Source organism: Setaria viridis, chromosome 7 (assembly GCF_005286985.2).
Source record: "Setaria viridis chromosome 7, Setaria_viridis_v4.0, whole genome shotgun sequence".
Taxonomy (NCBI): domain Eukaryota; kingdom Viridiplantae; phylum Streptophyta; class Magnoliopsida; order Poales; family Poaceae; genus Setaria; species Setaria viridis.
In genome coordinates, this window is record NC_048269.2 from 25,031,976 (window position 1) to 25,043,781 (window position 11,806).

General features: G+C 49.8%; 2 protein-coding genes across 2 annotated transcripts; both read right to left on the reverse strand.

The window, feature by feature from the left end:
- Positions 1-296: 296 nt before the first annotated feature.
- LOC117862803 (probable aspartyl protease At4g16563) lies at positions 297-2,175 on the reverse strand. The gene has a single exon (XM_034746325.2). The coding sequence runs from the start codon at positions 2,072-2,074 to the stop codon at positions 575-577; it is 1,500 nt and encodes a 499-aa protein (XP_034602216.1). The 5' UTR covers positions 2,075-2,175; the 3' UTR covers positions 297-574.
- Positions 2,176-7,097: 4,922 nt separating this feature from the next.
- Positions 7,098-9,622, reverse strand: LOC117862581 (bifunctional adenosine 5'-phosphosulfate phosphorylase/adenylylsulfatase HINT4). Its single transcript, XM_034746076.2, has 6 exons — positions 9,339-9,622; positions 9,196-9,242; positions 8,028-8,104; positions 7,844-7,910; positions 7,646-7,723; positions 7,098-7,537 (listed from the first exon to the last, which is right to left on the reverse strand). Exons 1-6 carry the CDS (start codon positions 9,471-9,473, stop codon positions 7,435-7,437), a joined length of 507 nt encoding a protein of 168 aa, XP_034601967.1. The 5' UTR covers positions 9,474-9,622; the 3' UTR covers positions 7,098-7,434.
- Between the last annotated feature and the right edge of the window lie 2,184 nt (positions 9,623-11,806).

An 11,806-nucleotide genomic window follows, 5' to 3' on the forward strand; every position in this document is an offset into this window, starting at 1 on the left:
ACACATCAAGCCAACAGCTTGTACTCCTCTCTGTTCTCACTCAAGGTCATGTCTATCTCCTAATTGCCAGCACCGACTCCCTTTTGTTTTTCATATTCAGGAAAGAGCAACCACCAGCACCTTGCTCCTCCACCGTAGTTTAATCAAGCAGTAGCGGCAGCAACCAGAGCAGCAGCACCAAGAGAGAGAGATGCTGGCACATGAACCTAGCTGTCAGATCCACGTCGTAGCACAATCAGCGTGCCATACAAGCGGGTTAACATAAGTTGTGAGGAACTAGAACTTGCATGGTACAATTAGCAAGTTTAAGGATTTTATAGTGCATTTTGAGAGTTTGAGTACAGGGATGACAGAGGACCGAAGGTGGACTTTACCCTTCCATTTACCTACAAGAACGACATGAGAAAGGATAAAAAACACACAGTACAAACAGAAGAGATGATCCTAACACTACACACCCATCGCACTAAACAGTAAACACACGCGGCGGCGGCTGCTCTGTACAACGGGGACACGCTAAGCTAAGTGATCATACAACACGCGGACACTGATGTCTGATGAACGGGTGTACGTATCATCGTCCCCGGCGGGACAGCGAGTCCCAGAGGTCCGTACACCGGCGGCGTGCAAACCCGACGCGGCCGGCGTCCACGTCGTACACCACCTCGAACCCCTGCTGCTGGAAGTTGCCCAGCGTGCCGGCCGGCCCGTCGTCGCCGTCCCCGCCGTTCATCAGCATCAGGCACCCCACGCCGCCGCCCCCCTCGCTCTCGAACCCCATGAAGTAGTTCCTCCGCGGCAGCGCCACCGTCGCGTTGCCCCGGAAGTGGAGCGCCAGCGGCGGCACGCCGCGGTCCGTCGCGGCGTAGCGGTAGCAGGGCGCGAGCCCCGTCTGCGCCTCGGCGCGCTCGGAGCGCGCGAACCCCGCCGCGTCCATGGCGCGCGCGAACGCCTCGACCACCCGCGCGTGCGTCTCGCCGGGCAGCATGGTGAACGTCGTGCCCGAGTCCACCACCATCCCACCGTTCCCGGCGCGGTCCACGCGCCCGAGCTCCGGGCGGGCCGGGATCCTCGTCGCGCCCACCGAGACCGCCTCCAGCGCCACCGAGTAGAAGTACGGGTGCCTCGGGTTGTGGAGCAGCGGCGTGTACACGAAGCCGCCGCCGCCGCCCGCCTCGGCGGCGCCGAGGCCGGCGGCGTCATCCGGGCTCCGGCCGAGGATGAGGGGGCTGGGCCGGACGAGCCGGTCGGCGCGGAAGGAGTGGGACACGAGGCAGTAGGAGAACCTGCCGGAGAGCGACGGCGAGAGCTGCGCCGGCAGCGAGAGCGGGCCGCGCCCGAACCCGGCCACCCCGACGGGCTCGGCGAGCGCCGTGTGCGCGCACGCGAAGGTGAAGTTCTCCACGGCCACGGACGCGGCCATCCCGACGCGCCCCCGCCTGAGGTGCGCCACGAGGCTGCCGTCCCCGTACGCGTAGTAGAGCGGCGGGCACGGGTGTGCCGACGGGCCGCAGGAGGCCGTCTCGATGTCCTCGAGCGGGCACCCCGCCGCGGCGCAGAGGTCGGAGGGCGGCGCCGAGGAGTGCGCCGCCGAGCAGAGCGGCGACGCGCAGGGGACGCGCCGCGAGTCGGGCGGCGGCGGGAGGGGCGCGGAGTGGCCGCCCGGCGGCGTGGGCTTGCCCTCGCAGAGCATGCAAGTGAAGGGCGCGCAGGGGAACCAGACGAGGTCGCTGCCGGTGTCGAGGAAGAGGGACACCGGGGCCGCGGCGGACGCCGGCCCCACGGACAGGGACAGCGTGTAGTCACTGCCCGGGGCGAGCGGGAGCGAGAGCTGGCGGTGGTGCCCGGGGGATGGCGTTTGCGTGCCCCCGCGCGCGCGGTGGCGGCGGTGGCGCGCGGCCGAGCGGAGGGAGGAGGAGCGGATGAGGTGGTGGACGGGGACTGGGAGGGGCGTGGTGCCGTTGGCCCCGCGGAGCGAGCAGAGGGTGTTGGTGAGCGGGACGAGCAGGGCGTGGCATTGCTGCTGGAGGAGGAGGTTGAGGGCGAGCAGAGCGGCCAAGCAGAGGAGGCGCATGGCTCCGCGTTGTCGCGGTCGAAACCGTCGGGTTTCTGGGCCTGGCAAATGGCGATGGTGCTCTCGTGGGGTTTTGGCTTGCTACTTGCTAGGGGACGGACGGGGGTTTTGAAGCGCCGAGACGGCGCGGCGCGACTGGGGCCGGGTGGTGAACTGGTGAATCTTTGCGCGTGCGGGAAATCCGTACGGGGACGGTGCGTGCATGGAGGACACGCAGCCGCGGCGGCCGCTTCCTGGCGAATGGCGATCGGTACGGAGCGGAGCGGCCGGCGCAGGGGAATGCCGGACCTGGAAGCGAGGTGTCTGGTGCCGAGGAGGCGGGGAGTGGCAGTGCCAAAGGCCCAAAGTGCCAAGCGCAATGCTGGGGTCATTCTGCTGTGGCGGCCGGCCTGACGGAGTAGGGACGTCGGCTCAAAGATTTCAGGGCGTGCTTCTCGATTCTCGACGTAAAACAATGGCGGGGCTTTCCGTGCTGTAGTAGCGTACTTGCATTGCATGCTTGATGAGTTCCAGAAAACCTGCACGCATGAATAATACTTCTGTTTCTTTTTTCCCTCACTTGAGCTCAGCGCAATTATTTGCACGAAGCGTACCAGGTGATAGCAAATAGACCAGCAACGCCTAAGGAAAAAGAAAAAAGAAACAAACAAAGAAAGAAGGAATGGACAAGCTAGTAATAGGTCCGGAGGAAAAACACAATTTTAGTACCAGGACGATTAAGCATTTTGAAGTAGGAGGAGCTGTTACATCAAACTAAAGGCGTCCTGATAAATTACAGGGACCCCAGATGCACAGCGATCATCAGTGTTTAGGTGGATCCAACTGTTGATTGCACTGATCAAATCACTAAAAAATCAGTGCTATCACCGTACTTCGTTCACTTTTCCCGTCTCCTCGTTATCGTAGTAGCAGACTACCAGTACTAAACCATGCAAGATGAACAGAATCAGAAACACACTCCTGTGCAAGAGCCGAAAGGGCCTCTAGGGGGCCCCACCGAAGTGGATTAGTTCGATTGATCTTTCGCCGAATAGTGTTTCCATTGAATTATTAAGCGCCGTCGTACGTGGCAGCGTTATCATGAGAACCGTGAGCTGGAGCCAGTGTGCTCCAACCAAATGTAGCGCCAGGTTTTGCGTTTTTCATGCCGTGAAGGCGTACGCGCAGCATCTCTCGGAAAGGCTTTTGCCCCTGTTTATGCAGCGTCCTGGCTTCGTCGACTGTAGCGGTGTACGCATCCTGTTCGAAATACACAATGCGAGAGGTACGAATACGGACATCCTCGGCTCCTCGTAACGTAAACGAGTACCAACCTCCGTTTCTAAATACTTGATAATTTTGACCAAACACAGATACCATGGCAATTCACCTTTTCAAGAATGTAATGACCAAAATACCCTTACAAAGCAACATTTAAGTGTTTTCAGGACGTTCCTATAATATTTGTTCAAAGGCAAAATGAGAAAGTGTTTCTTGGAGAATGTGAAGTGCCAAATATTTTAAAACTACAATATTTGTTCAAGGGCGAAATGAGAAAGTATTTCTTAGGAAATGTGAAGTGCCAGATATTTTGAAACAAATAAAGTAGTCAAAAGTGACCAGTACTCCATCTGTCCCAAAATAAATGTGCTTCTAGAATTTGGGTGAAGAGATCAATGTTAGTGAGAAATTACATATATACCTCTATAAAGATGTAATCATTACACTTTGGGAGGAGGAAAAGTATAAAAAGTCAACCAGAGTTAGGTGGTCCCATTTTTAGATGTGCACTTATTTTTGATAAATTTTGAACTCTATAAATGCACTTATTATGAGACGGAGGAAGTATTTGGAAACAGGGTCAGTACTTGCCTTGCAAGCTAAATTGTCTGAAAAATCATCTACTCTTCTGCAACGTCTTCTGTTGGGTCATGCTAGACTGAGCTCTCTCCATAGAATTTCAAATTTCAAATGCACGATTCATCCTGCAAAACGAAGGATGCATTGATTTACAGAGCACGACGCCCATTCGTGCAAAGTAGCTGGTGTACGGAGCGAAGGACGTGAGGCTCGTAGGGGCCAGGGGTATGTGGGGCATGCTGTACCCAATAAGCAGGTGACAGCAGCGGCCAAAGGCCCAAAGCAGGTTGAGAAGCAAGCTCAGAGACAGCGAGGACGTTGTCACAATGTCACCTCCCTCCTCCGTCGCGTTCCCCCTGTCTCGGATTCCCAGGCCACCATGAGTCCATGACACGGACTCGCATACGGCGGCGGGTGGCCGGGTGGGGGCTTCCATGACCATGGCAGCAGGGTTCTCGGTGAAGGACATCTGGACACGAGAAGAGAGAAGAGGCGAGGGTCTGCTCATGAGCTCATCTGCTGTCCTGCTTTGCCCTCCTCACGATATGCGTCGTACGCTGCCCGGAGGAGAACAGCTGTGGACAGCTGGATACTGCCGTATGGCAGAGGACGAGGGAGGGAGTGAGGGACCCTGCAGAGGCAAGCTAGAGCTGCTACTACTCTCTGGTCCGTGTCCACAGCCGCGAACGCAAAAGCAGCTGAGAACCATAGCATAGCATAGGATGTGTTTGGTTCCAAGACAATAGGGATGGAACAGTGCCGATCCTTTGAAATAGGATCATCCCTGTTTGGTGTTAGTTAAGAGGGATGGGTCCATCCTAATTCTTTGTTTGGTACGATGGATTGAAAATGAGGGATGGATGGTTTTGGTAACACCGTTAGCTGCAGTTTCTAGTGGGACCCACATGTCATCCTCTTTTTCTTTTTTTCCCAACCTCATCTTCTCCACCATGCTCAACGGCTCCTCCCCTCGGACTCCACCGCGCGGGCTCGCCGCGCCACCCCCCCTCCCCTCGAGCTCCGCCGGCGATGCTGCGGGCTCGTCCACGGCCATGGCGGACGGCGCGTGATGGGGGCAAAGTGGGATGCCCCCGTCCGCTCGTTTTGGTGAGACGGGAGCATCCCGAATCTGGAGGGTATATTCCCTCATAGGGATGTCTCCGTCCCACCTGTCTCCAAACCAAACGCGGGACAAAGTAAGATCGCAATGCAACTGCAGTTTGATTGGTTGCATGTATTTATCCAACCAGGTTATGAATAGAAACTGTTTGATTGCTTGTATAAGGATACGTCGTATGAGATAAAATCTTGTAACTGAGTATCCTTACGATGTTTACCTTGCATAAATATATTTTAATAGTTCTTAGTTTACCTTATTAAACTTTAATCATCCTTAGAAAACGCTAATATCACTTAATACACGCTAATCACCTATTAGCTAGCGCGCTCCTGCATCCGGCTGAGCCTAGCTCCCGGGAAACGGACTCGCGGGAAACGCAGATGAAGTCTGTTTCCCGCGAGCCTGGCTCCGTTGCATGCGTCGGCCAGGTCAGGAGCCTGACCCGAGGCTGCTGCAGCCAACCAATCGCCCCCTAGAGGAATGTTTGGGGCTCGGGACACGTTTACCTTCTGATTCACGAGGTAGCAGTGGTGCATATGACTTGAAATGCTGCCTAAATTCTCCCAGCAGCAGCATAAGAAAAGAGACGTAGCAGTCACTTCAAAGACTGTCCGACTTTGCGTGCACGGAAGAGAGCGAATGCACATGCAACCGATGGTGTGCACAGAAGTGGAGCAGAAGTGCACAACACATATCATGTGAGTTAAAACTTCGTCATCTTACCATTGTTATTGCATCAGGATTTGGCTCGTGGGTCATGCCACCTTCTATATATGATAGATAGCCTTTTATAATGATCAAAAACCCGAACACGCACTCTGCAACCGGGCGTGGTTGAATCTTGAGTGCTTTGCTGAAGCACTACTATGTGCTGTTGATCATTAAGAATTGCGACAAAAGCAAAATTTGCTAAATCGCACGCTTCGACCAAAGTGGAAGCAAGAGGCTACATCATTACTACTCCCTCCATCCCAAATTACTATTCATTTTGGTTTTTCTAGATATCACTTTAGCTATGTATCTAGACATGCATATCAAAAGATAAGTATTTAAAAAAAGTCAAAACGAATAGTAATTTGGGACGGAGGGAGTATTTGTTTGCTTGCAATCATATAGTGATAAACCCATTTGTTTTATCGATCACTTTAGGATACAAGCTGTCATCATCACCTGGTTTCCTGGTTGCCCGGCCCGTTGGTGATGGAAGCTGGTAGAGGCAGCCACATTATTTTTTCAGGGAAAAAAAAACTTCGGAGAATGGGCACATGACGAATTCTACCCATTTGCTTACAAGATCATTGGTAGCAGTCTAGTCTCTAGTAGATAGAAATTATATTAAGCAGTAATCATATGGCATCCATGCCACAATAAGACACAAAAACAAACTGGCAGCCAGGCAACAGACCTGTAGCAGGTAGCCGCAGACAATGGGACCCAGCAGAGGGAAGATGGCAATTATGCAATAAAAAGAGATGTTAGAAGGGGGCAAACAACAGTTGGTGCTTCCCAAGTACTGCTGCAGGAGAGCAGGTTTACGTGCCCATCAGCATTACCACAAGGTCTCTATGCTGTGGTACTTCCAATAATGCATTCAGCTGGACACCAAAGTCCACAAGCTGCATTTCTTTACGAGTTCCAAGATTGAATGAGACAGCAATAGCTAACTGGGAACAATCATATGATAGTTGCGACCTGCCTAATCAATGGTGATGACACTGCAACATGCCATGAACCAAATCCAAAGGTAGATTGTCTTGCCTTTTTTTAGCCACGGACTGTCCGACCTAAAAGGAAACTCCCTATACAACAGGCTTGATGCAATAGCAAGTATACCAGCCTGATGTGAGCTGACCAAAGAGATCTTCAGTGAACACCAGTGGAGTCATAAGCACATAGCAGGTCTGTTTGAAGTTCTTTATCGCATTCATCCCCATACTTAACTTCCTGACTTAACAAGAAAGTTCTACCAAGGAATTGTTTCTTCTCATACATTTATATGGCTTGCTCACCAGTATCTGTTTGACTGAGATTTACAGGTACCAAAGCACAAGGGATAAGTTATGATTTCTTACCTATTAAAATCGCCGAGTAACTTCTCATTAATATTGTGCTGATGGGCACTTATTCAAATTTCAATACATAACCACAGAATGAAAACTCAGTTCAACCTCTAGAGTAGCTAGGATCATTCAGTTCTAAAATATCAGATCTAGTCTTTTGTATTTCCAGAAGTCTAAACAGTGATCATAAAACACAATAAGTACAAATCAGGACACAAGATTTAAGAAAAAGGAAACGATGTAAATAAACACATCACATACAGAGAGTATACGGACCAGAAAGAATAGTACAAAGTAGTCAATAAAAGCAGGAATAGCAGGTACCGGTCAAAGTATGGATGCTAACTGTACACTTCTGCTTCTGGTTTTATCCTTTCCAATAGCTTTTCAGCTTCCAGAAAACCCCCTAAAGGTCCCAGAGGGGTATATTTCACTTGCCTCCAACTGTAATATGAAGCATGCAAATAATTTTAAATGGGAATTAAAGGCTGGTTCAAAGTATCAGTCTCACTATTTCAAAAAGCAAAAGCATCAACCCCTGAACTCAATTACCTGGGCATAAATGGCAGTGCGAGGCAATGAAGATGAAGGTGATCAACACTATTAAATGGCGGTTGATGAAACCCAAGCCTACAATGCAGGTCACATATGTATGAAATATATAAGCAATTTTAAAAAAAATTGCCTGCATATGAAACAGCTTTGAAAGTATACAGGAGAACAGATGATATACTCTCCTCTTGGCAATACCTGTGTTCCTCAGAATTGGGAGCATCTTGATTGAGCAAGTCTTTCCCCACCTTCACCATGTGGCTGACTGAAAAAAAAAACAACAACAAAAATGCTGCAGCTCAAGTCTGGGTTGCATTATAATGCATAGTACACTGCAGTAGCAAAGCCAGTCGTATGATGGAAAAAGCCAGAGATTACCCACCTAACTGGTGATCATCTTTTGTTTTGCGGAGGCTATTTACAGTTGGTATATGATCAATGGGTATGACAAGATAGTGCCTGCAAACATGGCAAGGAATAATACATTATAAAACAAATCTTCAAGCAAATAAATTGGGTATGTGCAAGTACAAGCTCTCAGAACACAACAACTTGGAAGCAAGTTGGGGGAGGCTAGAGATGAAACTCAACAAGAACAAAACAAAAAAAAGGATAAAAGAAGGTGAAAATAGGGTACTACAGATAGTAATGATGAATCAAAAACTTCTTCTGGCAATGAATAGGAGACCTGAATTCATTTGTCTCTAGCATATGAAACAATTATCAAACAGCCAGGAAGAGGTCAATCTTTAGTGATAACTTTGCATCATGTACATGACGGTGGGAGTGTGACCAACCACACATCAATGTTTCTTCTCACAAGTTATAGATCTTCAATTGTAAACCAACTATGCCATTAGTACATGCAAACTAAAACACCTAATTACAACGAAAACAGTATGTTGATCTCAATAAGGTAGTAAAATGTATGATAATGTATTGGACAAATATTCCTTTCCTGACAACTTCTTGCAAGAAAATGTGATGCTTCTGCTCATGTACACTGAAGTTCATAAAAATGAACAAGACTTGTGTATAGGCACCTATTGTTCGAGAGGACACCCAAACTCATATAACAACTGAGATGAGATAGGCATAGATGGCTAAGTATTGCCAGCTTCTAAGCAATAAGGAACAGCATCATTTTTTTATGCATGTCTGTGAAACTGAACGAAAACATTGAGGACATAATCTATCAATCTATATGAAAAAATAAGGTGCTTAGAAGGCCAACCCCCGAATAGATTCAGGATACACAGTAATACTAGACAGCAAGACTGCAAGAGACCAAGCTACAAGCTTAAGACAAACAATTCAAGTGGACAAACAGAACGTGGCAGGCTAGCACTGAAAAAAATAAGCTCCAATCGGATACTTCCACTTTCCCCTACTCTGTTAAAGATGGCCAATTCAACCTAAAATGCATTGTTTCAGGTGTTCGACGAAATGAACACAAGCCGCCCTAGTTCGTCTGATCACACGTAACCCGACATCAAGACCACTCCAATCAATAGGGTGCTGTACAAACGAACAAATTCTCAGAAAAGTACCTGAACGCCGACGGGTTGATGTCCCGGAACGCAACGACCTTGTCATCCTGCGCACAAGGGAGAAAAAATAAAAGGGGGTTAGCATTTTGAGGAGCCAAACCAGCACTAGATCGGCAGTGGTGATGGGAGCAGTGGTACAGAACGGAATAGAGGAGGGCGGTGGTGGAGGTGGGGGCGCGGCGGGCGATGTCGCAGAACACGCACCCGTCGGACATCGGCGCCCGCTCCGATATCCTCTTGGCCACGCGGCTGCCCCCGAAGCAGAAGGTCTTCCTCATGGCGCCTACCGCGGGTTGATCCGGGGTTAGGTGGGAGTGGGGCGCCGCCCGACGCTGGGTGGACTTGACCGGCTCAGCAGCACTGCTCCAGGACGCGGCGGCCGGCTCGGGGTCCGGGATGCCGCCGCCGACGTGTCGGTCGTCAGAGCCGAAGGCTTGGTTTTGTTGGTTCGCCGTGTGATTCCATGGCCCATGAAATGTATGTAGCAGTTAATGGGCTTAGGCCCACTGACTGCTACCGGGTTGGGCTCACTGAGCAGGCTTCTGCGGCTGGCTCTGCGACAATATAATGTTAATTTTTGTTATTGAAAAGCATGGTGTTTATTCTGTGACCTGTGGTACTATAATGTTGGTCAACCGTGTATAAAATATAGCTGCTGAATGCTTATGATAGAAATATGCCAAGGATGAATTGAAGAAACTTTTCCACCACCGCGTGGCAGGTGGCAAGTTCAATTCCCACTTGTATTTGCGATGATTGGACAGGATTACCTCGTAATAACGACACTTGACCCGCCAAGAAACTTAGCCGTAGCAAGGTACGGTTTCATTCCCCGGGAGTTTCAGCAACCGTGAGCCACAAAGCATCAAGAACTTGACGAAACCGGCAGGCAGGTCTGAATGTCGGGTGGAATGTGATGCGTTCGTACACGGCTACTTGTCGGTCCATACGGCTCAACCACATGGAAGAATTGACGCCATGCATAGAGTGGAACTGGAAACAAACCGAAGATGTGCACGGCAGAAACGGATTACCTCATTGCTTGGCTCGGAACTTTTCGTGTCACGGTTGCCCACGCAGGATCAAGGTTTTCGTCTAATTTTTCTATTGTCCGGTGCCTATCCGTGGACTTGGGGACATGTCCGCGACCTCATGGCCTTTTTTGCCTCGTGCAACGCATAACCTGCAGACTTGACCGGCAGATACAGATGTCCACACGTCGTCGTCGTCAGCGGTCGATGGGGGGATCGATCGGGTGGCACGACGAGACTTGGACTAGCCATATGGTTCCATATCACCTTGGTCCTTGGCACGCACGCATCGTTTAATCGTAGACGAGAGCTTCCCGAGCACATGCAAATTAACTTTTCTACTCCACAATAACATCGTCGGCTCATGAACCTTTCTTCTTGGGTTGATTTCAAAATCGGCACGTTACATCGCAGCATTTGTCAAATGACAAGGAGTGCATCGTCCCATTGGTGGACGCTGGCCACCGACTACCGGCAGGGTCGTCGTCGTCGCCGGATGGGAGGAGACCGGTCGGCGGCCCACAAGCACACATCGATCGATCGGTGCTGTGTTTACTGCACATCATCCAATTCCTATCCATCCATGTCCAACTCCCAAGCTGTCTACGTATTAAATTCCCAGTTCGATTCGAACACTTGGACAGGACGTCGCACGAAATACACCTGACCGCAACACCTAATTATTTGGCTGTCCAGCTAGGCCGATCCGTTTCCTGTCGCGGCTTAATTTGATCGATCACGAACGCGCGATGACCCGGCGGATCTCGTGTATATCCGCTCGCTCCACCGGCTGATTTGGCACAGTTGCTTGTTTCAGATAGTCACCTCCTCAGCTTCATCTCTCTCTTGAATTCTCCAGCTAGCTCGCACAATTTTCTACATAAAAAAATACACTCGCAGAATTGTTGCTTGATCCATCCCATGACCGCACGACGGAATAATCGATCGTCTGCGAGTTTCTACGCCGGATCTTACACACAAAGTGTCCGTTTAAATTATATTATCAGAAAACCAAGTGGTCAAGCAGATGCACAACCTATACGTACGTACAATTACAACATCTCTCGAGTTGCTTGTCTCAATTCTCATCCTATTATCCAAGCTTCGCGCGTTTTGCTTTGGAGTGAAGCACAAACTCGATGGTAGGAAGCACGACGTACGAAACAAAAACAACTGGTAATATTTTTATTCAGCAAAGTAAAAGATGTGGATAATATTTTTAGGCCCGGACACTCTGTACATAAAAAATTATAGTAGTTTGAAAAGAACCCTTCACAAGACACTCCAATTGTGTCTTCAGAAAATAGTGGACCATTTTTTTAGTCAAATAATTCAGCAAACGATCGTTTTCGATGTCTTATCACACAGACAGCTTCTTATTTGATTGCATCTATCTCATCAAGCGCAACACATGTGGAAATATAGACCTACAGAATCAATAAATGAAAACAGCCAACGCATGGTATGGAGTAGCTATCGGGGAAAGGAGTTTTTCCCACATGCATGGCTGGCAGAAATTGACAGGGTTGACAGTCACATATCAAATTATGTATCAAATTACGTGGATACTTGTTGGGGGA